The 17,484-nt window shown below is 35.1% G+C and overlaps 1 protein-coding gene across 5 annotated transcripts in view; it reads right to left on the bottom strand.

The window, feature by feature from the left end:
• The window catches only part of Atg10 (Autophagy-related 10), a 101,051-nt gene that overhangs the window by 5,434 nt on the left and 78,133 nt on the right, over positions 1 to 17,484 (bottom strand). The window contains exons 1-2 of one of the 5 annotated variants that reach the window (XM_074170276.1): positions 6,827 to 7,048; positions 19 to 123 (exon numbers count right to left, since the gene is read on the bottom strand). In XM_074170276.1, the coding sequence (XP_074026377.1) occupies positions 19 to 117 (99 nt within the window). In that variant the 5' untranslated portion in view covers positions 118 to 123; positions 6,827 to 7,048. Of the gene's footprint in view, positions 1 to 18; positions 124 to 6,247; positions 6,753 to 6,826; positions 7,049 to 17,484 lie in introns of those variants that run through there. The other 4 variants (XM_023171138.2, XM_023171136.2, XM_023171137.2 and 1 more) reach the window with 4 other exon arrangements.

The raw sequence follows: 17,484 nt of genomic DNA, 5'->3' as shown, positions 1-17,484 counted from the left end.
ATCTAACTAACGTCTCACCTCATAAATGTTCATTTTCCAACCATCAAGTATTGCATCGGAAACTTTTACTATCTCCTCTACGCATTCGACAAAACGTGCGGAAGATAAACATTCCATTGCTACCTGAAACAAATCATATTTTTGAATATATATATATATATATATATATATATATATATATATATATATATATATATATATATATATATATATATATATATGTAAGTGAAACAATATTTGGGTATGCAGCAGGCCAAAAATTTTGTGTACTCTTATAACACAGATTCCAAGCTTTCGATAATCTTTATTATCATCATCAGGGATGCTACAATAAGAATAAAAAACAGTCATATTTATAAAATAATAATTCAAGCCAACTTACAGTGTATGTGAGGTTTTGTGGCAGGTTGAAAGAAATATGGACGTAACATATATGAAAAATTACTAAGATGTCACTTAGGACGTTACAGACAAACAATATATAGTAGATTTAATGATATATCATTATATTATCAAATTTAAAAACCACCTGTTCCTTGAAGAGGAAACCACGTGCATGATTCAAAAAAATGGGATATGACATGTAATCCAAAATTAGCATGCGCTGTATACGCCAATTACGGGGCTCAAAACGAATTGACATTCGACATCAAACAAATTGTTTGATCTATGACATAAAATCTTAACATTGTTGCAAAATTGATTTTCGGGCAATGACTGAAAAGTCACATGTAGTTTACGAAATTCCCTGCAACAATTGTGATAAGATATATATATATATATATATATATATAGGTCAAACAAAAAACAATTTAAAAACCCGCATAGCTCTTCATAAAAGTAATTGTAAAAATTTAAAACGAAATTCTTGTGCACTCACACAACATGTTCTAGATAATGATCATTCAGCCAATTATACTAACACCAAAATTCTCCATTTCGAACCAGATTCAAATAAAAGGCAATTTCTGGAAATGGCTGAGGTCAAAATTAAAGAAAACAATATCAACAAAAAGACAGACATCGACAACCTCAGCAAAATTTATTTATTTTTACTAACAAAAAATATAAATCTGAATACATCCTGTAATATTAACACAGTATAAATCCCCATAATGAACGATAATAAAAAATTTGAAAAAGTATTTCACATTATTCAATGTCAAAAAGTTGTCATTTTGATGTTGAAGACTTCTTTCAAAATTGAATATTCTCACATAGCACAGGTATTCTGTTTTATTATGTGTTTTAGGAACCACACATGTGCGGTTGGCTTCTGTTGTTGACTCCGTGCGTATGTGTTGTTTCCTGCTTTCGGCAAGCAAGTGTTGCCCATCTTGGCTGCACCGCGCTGATGAGGCCAATAGCCAGAAACACGTGTCCGCGGTTTGCCCCCCTTTTTTGGAGTGTTGTGTCCACCGATAACATAAAACATAACAGAAAATATTGATACTATCACTTCTAAAAAAACAAGAACGCAAAATGACAAGTTCCCAAATACACCTTTTATTTTTGTATGTTATTTATATCATGAAAATGAGTTATTATGAGTAATAATTTCATATTCAGTTTGCTCACATATATTACTAAACTTTTTTCAAAATTCCAATCATATCCCAATCTCTCGGTTGAAAAAAGATATCTTCATAGTTATTTAAACAGACTGCCGATAATGAATTGTCTGTTGCAGATCAGGGGAGAAGTTGGAGAAAGTGAGAGAAAGGAAGACATAGAGAAGTGTTTTTAAGAATGATGAAAAGTTTCTAAAATTCTAATTTCACCAGGACATTTTGTAACTACAGTGTCACACATAAAGTCTGCAACATAGAAGTTTTTGGTCACAGTATTATATTACAAATTTTGGATTATTGTTGGACCACCAGCGACAATTTTGGAAACTAACTCTTCAATTAGATGTGAAGGTTGCCTCGTCTGTCCAAAAAATGTGGTAGGGAAATTCGTTATTATTTTTCCCTCTCACGTTGAAAGCAAAATAAAAACCCTATTCGAATATCGGAATTTCTGGAAAAGAAAGTTTCTGGCCTTCTACGGAATAGAGAAAAGTGTATAATTCACCGATCATATAGAAGCATTTTTCTTTCGCGTATAATTCATTGCTTATATAAAAATAGCTGTTTCGAAAGTTTGAGTCTGAAAATCACTTCTTCGCGTGGTCAACACATCTTTGTATAAAGTTAATTTTTGAAATTGATTGCTTTCTTGCTTTCTTTGGAAGATTCCCACATTTTTTTTATCAAGATGGAGAAGTAGAAGGCCAAAAACTTTCCCAAAAATCAATCTCTCCCTAAAATATACCCTTTCAATTCAAATACCGAAATATCATCCTTCCAAATTATTATTGTGCAAAATACTTCTCGCACTTTCTCTGCTAACACCTGTATTTTCACTAACACTCCAAATATCAGTTTTTTATCTTTCAACAACGCTCAAAGAAATATTGAGTTATTCTTCTTCATTATACCCCATTGAATTATGTATTTTTTTGAAACGATTGTCCACAGAGCCAGTTTCATTCAATGTTTTCAATATTATTCCCATGTTATTGATTGAAAATATAAACATTTCGATATGGAATATTATCACCACATAAAAGAATGATTTCCACTCTTGTGTGGATAACATCGCACTTGAAACTTATTTTTGAATTATGAATGTACAAACAGCTAGAACGGAAGTCTTTTGAATAGTTATAAAACTATAGGTAGGTCATAGTTTAGGTAACAGAAAAGTATGATATTCCGGGTTTGTTTATAACTGATTCATTGATAAAAAAAATAATGAAACTAGATACAAATCTATTCAACAAGGAATAACTAGTGAAGTTAAAAGAAAGAGAAATCCATTTACTCAATACTAGATAAACTTTGCAACAACAAAGACGAATTTCTGGAGGTGCATTAATGTTTTGCCTGATAACAGGCCAATGTAGGTATTTCCTGGGCAAGATATGACATCGAAGTGTCGTGAAATTTGAATCACGTTCCATGCGAATCGCAAATCGCAACCTCTATGGCATTTTTCGAAATTGAAAAAAAAACTGGTTGTAAGAATTTAAAAAAGTATAAAATTTGACAGATTTGGAGTGGCATATTTCAAGCACAAATTCACTGCGAAATCAAATTTTGAATAAATCTATTTATGAAAAAAGTTTTCATATGTTGCGTACTTTATGTGAGACACTGTATATTATACATTCATGAAGCGAACGGTTCTCTGCAAACTTTTGATACAACACTCAAATTGTCATAATATTATTCACATTTCAAGAATGAACTAAATAAAGTTTTCAAGGTCCATGCACAGATACTGCATATACCACCAAAGGCTCTCCAAGGTAAACAACACGTTAAATTTCACAAACTCATTTGAATACAATCATCAACATCATAAAAGAGCAAAAGGAACTGAAAAATAAATTAGCAAAGGTCCGATTTATTTTTTATAAAAATTTTAATTTATTCAGCAGTAAACGTTCGGGAACGCCTTCGTAGTCTAGACAAAAATGCAGTTTCGACAAACAAAGATGGTGACTGATTCATTGCTTCAACTTTTTATTGCAATATACAGCATCTTCATATCTGCGGAGCATTCCGCAAGAACACCCACCCACTCAGAAGTCAGAAGTTATTGGGTTGATAGCAACAGGGTCGTACTGGTCAGTACGCCATCATTCATTCAGTGGTGTTTCCGTTTCATGACTAATGTGTGTATAATAGATTCAAAAATATAGGAGTTATAATTCACTCAAAAATCACAACTGCCATTAGTCATGGGATCTTGTAGTTCGTTTTTGGATTAGTAACCCTTCGACAACTCTTGTACAGAACGTCTTATAGAATTTAACTCGATCTTCATCAGAATTTTTTGTGGTACCACAATTTGTTAATACAAGCATTTTAGGTGTATTTTTTATACTACATAAGTAACTGAACTTCTCGAAACATGGATTTCTAGGAATATTGAAATCGTCTGTAGTTTTCTACATTTTGAACAGTTCTGCAAGTGCAAAAATTAGATCTACATTCTTCTTTATCAATTTACAGAGATTGTAATTACAAGCAATATTCAGTTTGAGTTATATAAACCTCTTTATGAACAATCTCCATTAATTACTCTGTTATCCCTCTTCAAGTATCTTATGCTTACAACTATATTGCAGTTTTGCTGCCGATTTCTTTGAAGTAATTGTTTTCTTCAAATGAAAGATTCATAATATTTTTGCACTTATATATTTCGAAGCCATGCCTCTAAACAAATTTTCGTATTTTTTAAACCAGTATGAATTTCACACATAAACAAATAATGAAGTACAATCAGTGCACATTGAATAATTTCAACCCCTAGATTCTACGAATTATACTAATAATACTGTTAAAAAGCCAAAGTTTCAGGTTCTTGAAGTATACTTCCCTTCATCTTTCAAATTTCTCGCCATATTACAAACTGTTACAATTTAACATGAGCTTTTTTTACACTTCTCCAGACTCCGAGAACAATTGTCTTGGTATCAATCTGAATGAAGCTTTCGCCAGACGCGGTTGTTGTTTGAAAAGGATCACTACAGGAGAAAGAGAAATGAAAAGGATCTTATAGAACATAATTTTTACGTTTTACTCCCATTTTCCATGGTTTAGACAAAGTTTAAGGCTCTGACAATACATGACTTGAACATGTATCCCACACTAGTATATTCTAGTAAAGTTTATTTAATTTTCTTACCGGCTATGGTCATACCGGCGCATATTACGAATTCACGCTTCAAAACTACTCTGTCAAATTGTATTTTCAATTTGAGTCAGCTTATTCAAATGTATTGTAAAAAACCTGAGTTCCCGATTTGAGTTAGTTTACTTCAGTTTTATTGTTGAAAAGTTGTAAATTAATAGTCAGTTTTACTTGTTTTCTTACTAACATTACAATTGATTGTTTAAAATAAATTTTAATCGATTTCAATACACACTTAGTAAATTCTGTATCATTGTAAATCCTAGATAGCCGTAGCTTCAAAATGACGAATTATATATTGTTTCACAACTACCTCTATATGGGTATGAAATGACAAGGATTGACTAGTAAAATAGTAGTCAACCTTGGAAAAATGCAAATTCAAGATTGTCGCAGCTATAAAATGGCGGATTACATATTTTTTCACAACTACATCAATACGGATATCAAATACAGGGCTTGACTAGTAGAATATCCAAATTCAAGATGGCCGCATCTACAAAATGACGAATACATATCACCTTGTAATACTGAGGAACTAAAAAATGAACTAAACAGAATGAGAAAAATTGAGTAACAAAATTCGAAACTAAAAACTTTTTTATGTTGAACAGTTTTATTGAAAAAAAAAGATTTATTATGTTTATTGTGTAGATTATGTATGTACTAGACACTAAAAAATAATTCGGAAGGTCCTAATAGTCATTACTCAAGTTACATACCGTAGTAAATATGTTAATATGTAAATACTACACCCAACAATTTTATTATTTTTTTATCTGATCAATACCGTAGATTGCCGAGGAGTGGTGTGATGACTGCTACCTAGGACCTTTCGAATTAGTTTTTAGTTTTTGATACATTATCTAAAGCATTATTTCCTTTTTATTTCAATAAAACCGTTTAATATATTTTTTTTATTCATTTTATTTTATTAAATAGGCGGTTCTTTGTGACGCAACTATTTTTATTTATTATGAATGATCTTTATATAAGACAGGAGAGATATTCTGAAAAGTCCATACTTATTTATTTATTAAAACTACAAACCATCGAAAACATTATTTCTCAATTCAAATTGTAAGTTTCTTAACCAATTATTTTATTAAATGAATATTACAATGAATATTACTGAAATTTTTTTTCAACACCAAACCGTTATTCATTACTACACCAAAGGTTCCAAACGGTGCATCATAAGTACTATTATTTTACTACCTGTGTCAAGACATCAGAATTTTCCAAATTCTATTATCTTTCAGATTCCTGTATTATTGGTAGATCTTGGGTTGTTTTCAATTGTTTCTAATAATGTCAACACAACGAATAATGAATGCTACGATTGAATCAGAGCTGTATTTGGTTACTTTAATATCAATATTATTGTTCAACTCGGCCATTGCGTGAACTTTGTCTGGACTATCGGATTATTGCAGTTCTTCTGAACGAATAATTCAGAAAATATTTTCAGTTTTCACTAGAATCATTTTGTACTTCTTACCGTAGAAGCTACTCGCGATTTTTTTCGGGATCACAGACAGTAGGAAAATCAAATACATCTAGTACGGTCGGTTTACTACTAACAATAGCACCAAAAATTGTATGTGCGTAACCAATATGAATCTTTTCATCGATATTTGATAAGTAACGCGGTGAAACGCTGCACCGAAAAGAGATTATACAAAAACATAAGTTTCACATATTCCCATTGATTTTCTACGGGTTAGACAAAGAAGAAAAATATGTATTAGAGTGAGTTAGGGCTCTGTCGTTATATGCTTTAGAGATGTATCCTCGACCATCAACGAATTCACTTACTGTTATAGATTTTATGAAATCGATCATTGCCTTCTGTTAGATTTTTTATCAATTAAAGGTTTGACAACATTGAAATAGGTAATATGATGACTTTTTGATGCGATATGACCTGAACAAATATTTACTCTGGGTTATCAGTTTCGGCGATTGAAACCTTATTTTATTTACAATACTTTTTCAACATTCTTTATCTCATGATTCAATGAAAGTTCCTTTTTTTATCAAACGATTATAATCGATAAAATAAACATGATCGCCTCACCAATCACATGAATCAGTAACAACGCCAGTGATTCAACTAGACTGACTCATGCCACTTTTTCAGAAACAATCCAGTCAAAACAATTCCCATTAATTATTTACCAACACAAACGGAACACCATTTACTACAATATTCATCAGATAAATTCCCTGAAATCCCCTCACTCCGCCCTCTCATGCCGCCAGACACTCTCGAATCGAAGCAGTTGGCAACGGTTACTAAGGTCTGCTAGCTACGGACGAGTAACAAGCTGCGACATATGGCGAGACAATTTCCTGTCCAGTGAAAGGCGTACAATAGAAGATGGACGTCGTAGCTTGGGGATTTTCAGGCATGTGAATTTTGCTGCATTTTGTTTTTCTTCTCTTCGACAATAACGATCAGTGCTGGCAGGGGGGCGAAGAGAATGCGGTTTGGGATGTATTGCATACCTACTTTGTTTTGGCGATATGTTCGAGGAAGGTTTTCATGGAATCGGTCATCTTGCGGGAATTTGCATCAGCTGAGTCAGTCAAATTTTGATTATAATGTAATTTAATGATATATACATTGTCTAGAAGTATTCTCACCTGCCATGACGAAGTATTAACGTAGATTCTACACCCGTATTAAATTGGCGACCTCTATTTTCCGGAAATTCCCGAAAGACCATAGGCGTGCGTGTATCTGCGTAATTGAAAAGGGTTGTCAAATTAATTATATTGAATCATGTGTGTTTGACTCGAACAAATAAAAATTCAGAATGATCTTATTGACTATGAACATGGAGCAAACAAAAATCCGCCTTCAATGAAATATTCACAGTTGAAGAATATTACTCAAACAAGGTGAGGAAGCAAGTATAATGACAATAATAATAAGCGAATCCTTCTAAAATGATAGAAATGTTGAATGAGATATAGGACCAGTGACCCATGACACTGTTAAAGTCGGTAACATAGGTATGGGATTTTCTTACTAACATACCTAATTACTCAGTTGAAAATGAATTTTAGCATTGGTCTTAGTTTGAATGAGATCAACAGGAAATCTGGAAATGTCACTTTTGAATGGAGTTTCAAAAGATGTAGTTTCTTTCGTAATTTCATGACCTATTCCATTTTTCGGGTCCATGTAATTAATCATAATGTACTCCATCATAACATCAAAGGAGAGAAATCGCAATGCATCATAACGCTACAAAATCATAATCGTAATATACAGAATACATAATGCAGAGAAACGTAAGCCATCATAATCGCAATGCATCATATTCACATTGTATCATAAACTCAATGTATCATATCGCTAAAACGTAGAAATCGTATTGTACAGAATCCGTTAACCATCATAACCGTAATGTATAGAATACGTAAAGTATCATAACGTAATCCATCAAATTTGGTTGCGCGCGCATCAAGTCTCTCACAATAGCTCACCGGTGCCATAGTCGATGGGCCGAACACAAATATTCTAAGCAGAATAAACCATCATATTCTTAACGGAAATTTGCTATACTACGTAGGGTAAAATTTATTTCAAATGCATTTTACTTTGAGTTTCATCAAAGATAACCAAAATTATGTGGATGCTTCGAACTAATATTAAACGTTTTCTAATTTTTTCATTGATAGATTCAGTATAATTACTAGAGAGATGTTTGATAATGATTATTATAATAAATAATCAATTTCATTTTCATTTCCATTAAACATATGCAATAAAAACATTTTGTGAATAGATATCAGGTATTTCAAAATGGCCGATCAGTTACATAATTACATCAGATGGTGTATATTGATTGTAATAAACTGCTTCGTATATTAATTTAGTTCCTGTATTTCCTGGTTTTACATTCTTTGGCATATTAGGTACTCTTCGTAGCGGTTCAGTCTGAAAGCATTGTTGATTTACGTAACTCAATAGAATCCATAACGTTAATATTTTGTATTATTTTATTGAAACTTGTGGCTCACCGTCGTACTGTTGGATAATATTGCTTTGAAGTGACGTCATTTCTATCGGTTTCTTGAAATTGAAGGGCAATTCCGTCAAATCATTTGCAGAGAGACACGGCTTAATTATAACTTTTTGCTTAGGTTGTATAGAAGGGTTGCATTTTTTCAAATCTATTTCGTCTACACTATTCTATTCACTGGTATGAAACTAACTGTTATCAATCAAACTTGAAAAATCACCTTATCAACATATCTTGCGGCTCTTATATCTGTAACCTTGTATTTTGAAAAGATTCTCAGATGAAAAAGTTTGACATTTCGTCAAAACTAAGCAATAATCAAAAAGGGCCCTGTAAGGTTTGCCAAATTTGTATGAATTTTTTAAATGTATTGCTAGAAGCGTCGTGTAATTACTGCTACCATATTTCAAATCATCAGGATAAGAATTTAATCCCGAGAACTTCGTTATTCCAGAGGATGAGACTGATGCAGACTGTCAACTCCAGGTCGAGACATTTCACGAGTATTATAAAATATACGCAGAAACACATACTTTCCAGATGGTTTCTTACACGTACTTGTTCGAGGATAAAAGCATTTTCCACAAATGTCTTGTCATATTTCATTAAATTTAGAACCTTATTTGCATCAAGAATCTCTAGAATTTCCATGTACATATTATTTTTCTGAGCCACAAACTTTTCTTGAAATGGACGAAGGAAAATGTACAATGTATGGTATGGCTAACAATCTTTTCAGCTTGTCTTTTGAATTTGTACAAGAGTATTTCTGATATTTGAAATAATATAAAAAAAGTCATTCTTAGTATTTAGTCTCATCATCAGTTCAGTAGTTCTATGAAAAAATAATACTTCATACAAAAATTTTACGCTTTCTGGTAAACCCCAGCCTGTCCTAATATTATTAACCTATTAACAAAATCTACATCAGTAAGAACCTATTGATCTTTCACAAATCATAGGAATGGAAATTAACTCTTACTAATCTTTTGTACCTTTATTTAAAGAAAGATGCTACAAGTTTCAATAGTAAGGATTATACAACCCACTTTACTTTTACTCTACAAAAGTTCAACTATTATTTCAACCCTCAGAGTACTAATAATAAGACGATAGAGTTGCCATGCCTATACGGTGCCTGTACCAATACAATACATGTATTTTGAAGCGGGTATCGGACTATCCTTTTCTGTACAACTTATGGCGGGTAATGAGAGATTGTGGAGAATTTGTTTACATTTGAAGTAAGTTGAACCATAAAACAGTGGCGGTTGGTTTGTTTGATAATCGGAGGAATATTATATATTAATAAAATAAATCATTTCACCTACTAGATTTTTATTTATGTAAGGCTTTATAATAAAGCCCGTGGTTTACTGGGTTAAAATTAAATTATTTCAAATGAACTAATTCATAACAATGATAAATGTTAATTTCAAAATGAAAAGAGAAATTAAATTTTCTATGTTTTTTACCACTTTTATTTGTAACTAACGTTACTGCAGTTTCGTACTATATGGACATTTTCAAACTTAAACAATAAACTCCAGAAAAATCTGGAGTTTATAAGCTTAAGTGTCCGGAGTGTAATAGTGTTTATGTGGGACAATGCGGACGAAATTTCCAAAAACGGTATGCTGAAATGAAAGGTCCTTCAGACTGGGAAAAAATGATTCGACGTTTCCAAACCATTCCTTGGCATGCAACCACAAGTTTCCGAATCTAAACCATACGGAAATTCTGCACTATGCAAGGAAGGGTTGCAAACTCAATTATTGTGGAAATTCACAAGCATAAACATTGCGGGTGCAACCTGTTAAATGACCAAATCGATTTAATTTACTCTCCGTTTTTTAAATTGGCACATGCGCATTGTGAACTGTAAATTCAGGTACTCAATCAAGTACCTATTGTATATTAGCGAATGTAATGAATCATTTGTAGTTGATTGTTTAAGTTTGAAAATGTCCATATAGGACGAAACTGCAGTAAAGTTAGTTACAAATAAAAGTGGTAAAAAACAGAAATTTTCAATTCTCTTTTCATCATGATCTTCTATTTGAACAGAATACATTCTCACCTGAAATGATTTATTTTATAAATATATAATATCACTCCGATTATCAACTAAACCAACCGCCACTGTTTTATAGTCCAACTTATTTCCCGTAAATAAAAAAAGTTATGCTGCCTTCAATAAAAGGATGGAAAATGCCTCTCTATTGTTTTTTGTTACTCTGAGTTTCAACCTAACAAATTGACCATATTCAGTGTTGTCATATTGCCATGCGACAATAGAACTAGCGTCTAGCGACCACAATGATACTTTGGCTGCAGAGCTTATTGACAGCTTTGGTTCTCTTCTATCATTAAAATCACACAAAATCCGTTCTACTTCCATAGAAAACACCACATACTCCATCATTTACTTGTTTTCAACGTTTTTTGAGCAGATAAACTATTATTTTTCAATCAAAATCGAAAAACCAAAGCTGTCGTGAGCAGCCAAAGTATCGTTGTGGTCGCTAGACGCTAGTAACAGTAGAGGGCTATGTTGCGTACGTCGTACATGCCGCTTTCCAATGGGAGAGTTTCGTTAAAGTTACATTGTTGCCAACTGGATGAACTAAAAAGTCGCTACACATAAACCACTGCTTCATATTCCGCTACGCTTGTATATCTGACGCAATCAGTTTGCGGATGCGCCTCATCCAAAAATAAATACCACAGAACTTACAGATTGTAGTTTGTGTACGGTTCAGATACTACAAAACTGAAATGTCACAAATGTCATGAATAAGGATTATACTAATTTTCAACTGCGCAAATCAGTAGAAGCACCGTATATAAGTAAAGTGTTTACTTCTATACGGTGGTAGAAGGTACTTAATTTTCTAAATTTACAGCAGTTGATTTTTGAAAGCTATCGTCTCGACCAAATATTTCTTAGCTTGAAATAATGATTTTGAAAAGTAAAAATGAATATCAATTTGTTCACGTACGTATAGTCACAATGAACTATTGAACGACCATTCGTGACAGGTCTAATTCATCCTTTCAAGTTGGAATCAGACAACCATTGTTGAGAAAAAGTTTGTTTTTGAGACTTTTTGTATTTTTTTAAACATGTCCCGTTCCCATCAATTTCAACTGCGGTATCTCTTTCGCTCGAGCTACAATCAGATGAACTATCTTCCATTTTCATTGTAATTTGTACCATATACTTTATAATACTCGAGACAGTGGAGACTTAGTTTCAAGATAATGGAGGTTATATGGTTTATGATATGAATGAAAATATTCAAAAATATTCTTCTTCTCTTTCTTCATGTAATAGCCTCAGCTACTAAGACTATAACGTATTGACTGAGCATTCGATTATTCAAGTGTCAGCTTCGAGTGCTGTCCACTGCCTCTTCTTCTTCCATATTTTTTTCCACATTGATTATTCGAAGAAAATTCCGCTACTTTATATTCAAATCCGCTACGCCGCTACCGTCGAGTAAATTCCACTACAGCAGCGGAATTCCGCTACGGTTGGCAACTCTGCCAAGTTGCCAACCTACATCTTCATGGAAAACCTATATCGATATCGCTTCAATTGTGTAGAAAAATTGAGAATATATCCATGCCATATATTAGTTTTGGTCATAATAGGTCACATGCATGTTTTTTTATAAATATTCCAATCGATTATACCTACCATTCATTCAAACACAGGAAAAATAAAATAACCGCCAGAAGTACCAATAGTTGACAAGAATTAAAATTATTTCAAAATGAAGGCAAGTCAAACAGTCAATCTTTGGCGGACGGATGAGACGTCAAAATACTTACATGTTAACAGGTTATCCAAAGGTGTGATGCACTGTTTGGAACTTTTGATGTAGTAATGAATATTACTGTAATCGTGACGTAGCTAAGAGCGAGCGAATGTACGATGTTCCCTGCCGCTCAAGAAGCAAGGGCAATAATGCTACCGACAGAATTTTGGCGAAATTTTCTAGCGCATTCAATTACGGTATAGAAAGGCTCGCCACGAACATACCAACACATTAAAGTGGAATATACAGTGCGGTACGCGAAGCGGTCTAGACGAATAATGGTTGAAGTTTTAGTTGAAATGATTATTGTATTAAAATTGAAATAAAGTTAAGTTTGATTATTCAGTGTAGTCAATTATTGGACAACCCACGGAAAAACGTAACATTTAGAAAAAAAAACTGTTTTTTCGTTAATCAGCTGTCGCACCCCTACGAACGACAACCCTCAGAAGTCGAAACTTGTTCGAGCTAAGGATTAACGAGGTCTTACCTTCGATCGTTCCGACTAGGGCTTGAACCACCGACCAACATGGCAGTCAATTCGAGTGAGTGAACAAAGCACCCATGTCGAACCGCCTGGCTACCAACCTAATAATTGATAAAAAATGTTCTTGTTTTATAGTGAAAACAAGGAGTGTCGATTACGACGAGATGAAAGAGCTTATAAGAAAATGTTCGAGGCTTTGCAAGCGGGCCTGGCGGAGAATGAAAGTCTCAGAAGAGAAGAAGATAAACACAGAAGACGGGAAGATGAGCGCAGAAGAGAAGAAGAACAATTACGCCGACATAAAGATGGTGAATTACTGCAAGGTATTCAGGAAAAACAGGAAAAAGACAGAGACTTGCTGGTGAATATTAAAAAAGAACAGGAAAAAGACAGAGACTTGCTGGTGAATATTAAAAAAGAACAGGAAAAAGACAGAGACTTGCTGGTAAAATTCAGAAAAAACAGGAAAAGCAGGAAAAAGACAATTAGATTTACCTTCATTTATTGGAAGATTTAAAATATGCCCAAGTGAGTGAAGGGGAGGTACAGGAATATATTCAGGAAGAATTTAAGTATTTCAGGAAACAAAGGATGGATTGTAAAAAGTAGTCGATGAGAAGCTTGAATCCATTGAAAAAAAATTGAAGAGGAGTTGGAAGGAGTCGGAAGGAAACTTGAAGGAGTCGACATAAAGTTCGATTAAATTTTCCGGAAACTTCGTAAAGAATTACCGGAGCCGAAAAAGATTACTGTAGAAAAATGCATATCGGAAACGACATATTCCCCTTCTAGCAATAGTTTCATTAAAATTCCAACTTTCGATGACGAATCTTCATGGTCAATTTATCGCGGACAATTTGAGGCCGCTGCGGAAAATAATGGGTGAAGAAATGAGGAGAAAGCCACAGCTGTCATACTGGCACTACGAGAAAAGGTTTCCGAAATTATGCAAAATAATCCAGAGGATGGGCAGAAGGATTATGAAGCCCCTAGGTATTCTATTTTCATGATTGGACGTAACAGTAACAGCTTAGTTGTCGACGGATTCCTAAATAATCATCAGTGCCTTTTCACCATCGACACTGGAGCAACGAGGTTAGTAATGAGAGCCGACATTTCCAACAGAAGCAGTTTTTGAAGAAATTATCAGTAGTACCTGTTCTGAAAACAGCCACTGGAGATGAATTGAGAGTCTATGGAAAATCTGAAGTAAGACTTAGGATTGGAAACTGCGAAATGGAAACTAAGGTATTAGTGGCCAACAATCGACGAGTTCATTTTGGGACTAGACATCATGTCCCCCTACGGATTCGTGGTGGACATAAGGAACAAACTGTTGAAGTTTGGAAATGAGGAAATTTTGCTCGACGTGCCCCTCAGCCTTATTACAGCGCTAAGGTGGTTATACTGGAAGATTCCAGAATCTCTCCAAACACCAAGAAAATTATTCAATCGGAAATTGCTGGGCATGACGGCTTGGGTATAGCATTGATAGATCTATCCAACGGCTCTGAAGCAGGAATTATTGTGGCCAGACCCCTCATGAATGGTAACCATCAGACCATTCCAGTAAGAATAACCAACCCTGATAATAACAGAGTGACTCTCAAGAAAGGGCAAGTAATAGGCACCTGCGAACCGATCGTGAAAATCGCCAGAATCGAAGAAAAAGTCCCTCTACAGCGTGCTCAACCAACCGCAAAGAACTCATAGACTCTTTCAAGAAGACGTGGAACCATCTGTCTGAAGAAGAACTATGCAAGGTCACCCAATTTGTGAAGGAAGAGAACGACATGTTTGTGAAGGACAAATTCATTGGTCAAACGGATCTAGTTCAACATTACATCGATACCGGCGATGTCAACCACCGAGACGTCTTCCCTTCGAAAAGCAAGACGAATCTGTATCTATTGTTAAAGACATGTTGGAGGAAGGAGTAATTGAGGAATCAAACAGCCCCTGGTCCTCACCTGTTGTGTTAGTGTCTGAGAAAGATGGAGCGACGAGATTTTTCGTAGTCTACAGGAGGCTTAATTATGTCACCAGAAAGGATAGTTACCTTCTCCCTAGAATAGATGACACCCTGAACATCTTGGCCGAATGCAGATGGTTCTCAACATTGGATCTAAAACGCGGATATTGGCAGGTGGCCGTTCGCCCCGGGGATAAAGACAAGACTGCTTTTTCCACCGGCAATGGATTATGTAAGTTTAAGTTCATGCCGTTCGGAATATGCAATGCATCTGCATTATTTAAACGCTTGATTGAGTTGGTGTTGAGAGGACTCACCTATAAAATATGCTTGGTCTATCTTGATGACATTTATAGTCACCGGCAAAAGTTTTAACGAACATCTGTCAAACTTGAGGAGTGTTTTCATGAGGCTACGGAATGCTCATTTGCAGAGCATTCCCAAGAAGTGCTGCCTCTTCCAGGAAAATGTGAATTTCATGGGATACGTTGTGTGTTCAAAAGGAGTTCAAAAAGATCCAGAGAAAATCAAGGCAGTGCAAGAATGGCCAACACCGAAGAGCAAGCACGACGTAAGAAGCTTCCTTGGACTCTGTAGCTAATACCGGCGTTTCGTGAAGGATTTTAGAAAAATCGCCAGACCGCTGCATATCTTGACTGAAAAGAGAACACCTTTCGTTTTGTCCCCAGATTGCCAACAAGCATTTGCTACCCTAAAGAGACATTTGACCAGCGCACCGATCTTGGCATACCCAAAGGAGGAGGACTTGTCTATACTGGACATGGATGCATTACAACATGGAATAGGAGCAGTACTTTCCCAGGTACAAGAGGAAAAAGAAGTCGTCATCAACTATTTTAGTAAGTTGCTGGGCACGTCCGAAAGAAATTACTGTGTTACTAGAAAAGATATCCTCGCAGTGGACAAAACGGTGGATCACTACCACTCCTTTTTATATGGCCTTAAAATTTTTATCAGGTCAGACCACTCAACACTTCAGTGGCTCTTCAACTTCAGAACACCAGAAGGCCAAACAGCCAGATGGATTGAAAAGATGCAAACTTACGATTTTGAAATTCAACATCGGAAAGGAAAGAGTCACGGAAAAGCAGATAGCCTCTTAAGAAAACCATGCCTGACATCCGGATGCAAATTTTGCCAACGCCAGGAAGACAAGGATACCCAGCTACCAGAAGAAGAACTTCCCACCAGACGTGCTAAGGTACCGGGCAGAGACTCCTTGATGGACAGCTCTGATAGCTACCCTACCTCCCACTGCTTCAGGTTCCCTCTGACCCGGAGGATAGCAACCTGTAAGGGTCCCTTGTCTAGGGACACGAACAAACAATTTGAGGAATCACTTGAATATGGTGTGGTACGGTCGTTAACAGCTTCTGAGGGTTACACTACCTTCTTGACGAGGCAATATATCATCATAGCGCAGAAGGAGGATCCCGTCCTGAAAACTGTACGAGAATGAATTGCCAAGGGAGTGAGGCCGGAATGGCAAGAGATTTCCAAACACGGCCAGGAGGTAAAGAGTTACTCGTTCCAATGGGAGTCCATGAGCATTCGAGATGACCTACTCACTCGGAAATGGGAAAGCCCAATTCCAGATAATCCTTTCAAAGACGTGTATTCCGAGTATCCTTGAACAGTGAATAGAACTCTAGTGAGAGTGCGTAAGAGGTACTATTAGGTCAATTGCCGTCGAGACGTGGAAGAGTGGTGTAACCGCTGTGACCTGTGCTCTTCGAGAAAGGGTCAAAAGACAAGACAAAGAGGAAAGTTGAATCAGTACCTCAGTGGATCCTCTTTCGAAAGAACCGGTGTCGACATTTTGGGACCACTCCCTATGGCCACATCCGGTAACAAGTACCTTATGGTTGTGATAAAGGCTAGCCACTAAGTCAAGTGGAAGCTACAGTGCGGTACACGAAGCGATCTAGTAAGGCGATAGACATTCGAATAATAGTTGGAGCGATAGTTGTATTTAAAGTGAAATGAAGTTAAGTTTGATTATTCAGCCTACGGACAACGTACGGGGAAAAACGCTACAATAGCTTAGGGGTGCAAGATTCACAAAAAATACCAGAAATGAGTTCTCCCTCTTGACAAAATGAACGTGTTTCATCGTTTTTCTAAAAGTTTGGCTCATTCTTTGATAGTGTCTCTGTTTTGTTCTCGTTTTATTACCCAGATCAGAATAAAATAGATTTAAATAATACGAAGCGTTACATATTAGTTATGTTTTATCGATTATTTTGAGTTTTTTCTCATTCCATAAGTTTGCCTTTTCTACACCTGTATAAATTTCTTCACTATTATTTTTATATTTTTTATCTGAAAGGTGAAAAACTTCAAAGAAAAGAATAATGTAAAACTTGTGATTTTCTCCACGAATCCATGAATATTTTT

This window comes from Leptinotarsa decemlineata, unplaced genomic scaffold (assembly GCF_025532065.1).
Source record: "Leptinotarsa decemlineata unplaced genomic scaffold, Ldec_3_MD MMD2_P_RNA_scaffold_7, whole genome shotgun sequence".
NCBI lineage: Eukaryota > Metazoa > Arthropoda > Insecta > Coleoptera > Chrysomelidae > Leptinotarsa > Leptinotarsa decemlineata.
Note: the sequence above shows the minus strand (reverse complement) of the source record. Positions and strands in the feature narration are given on the sequence as shown.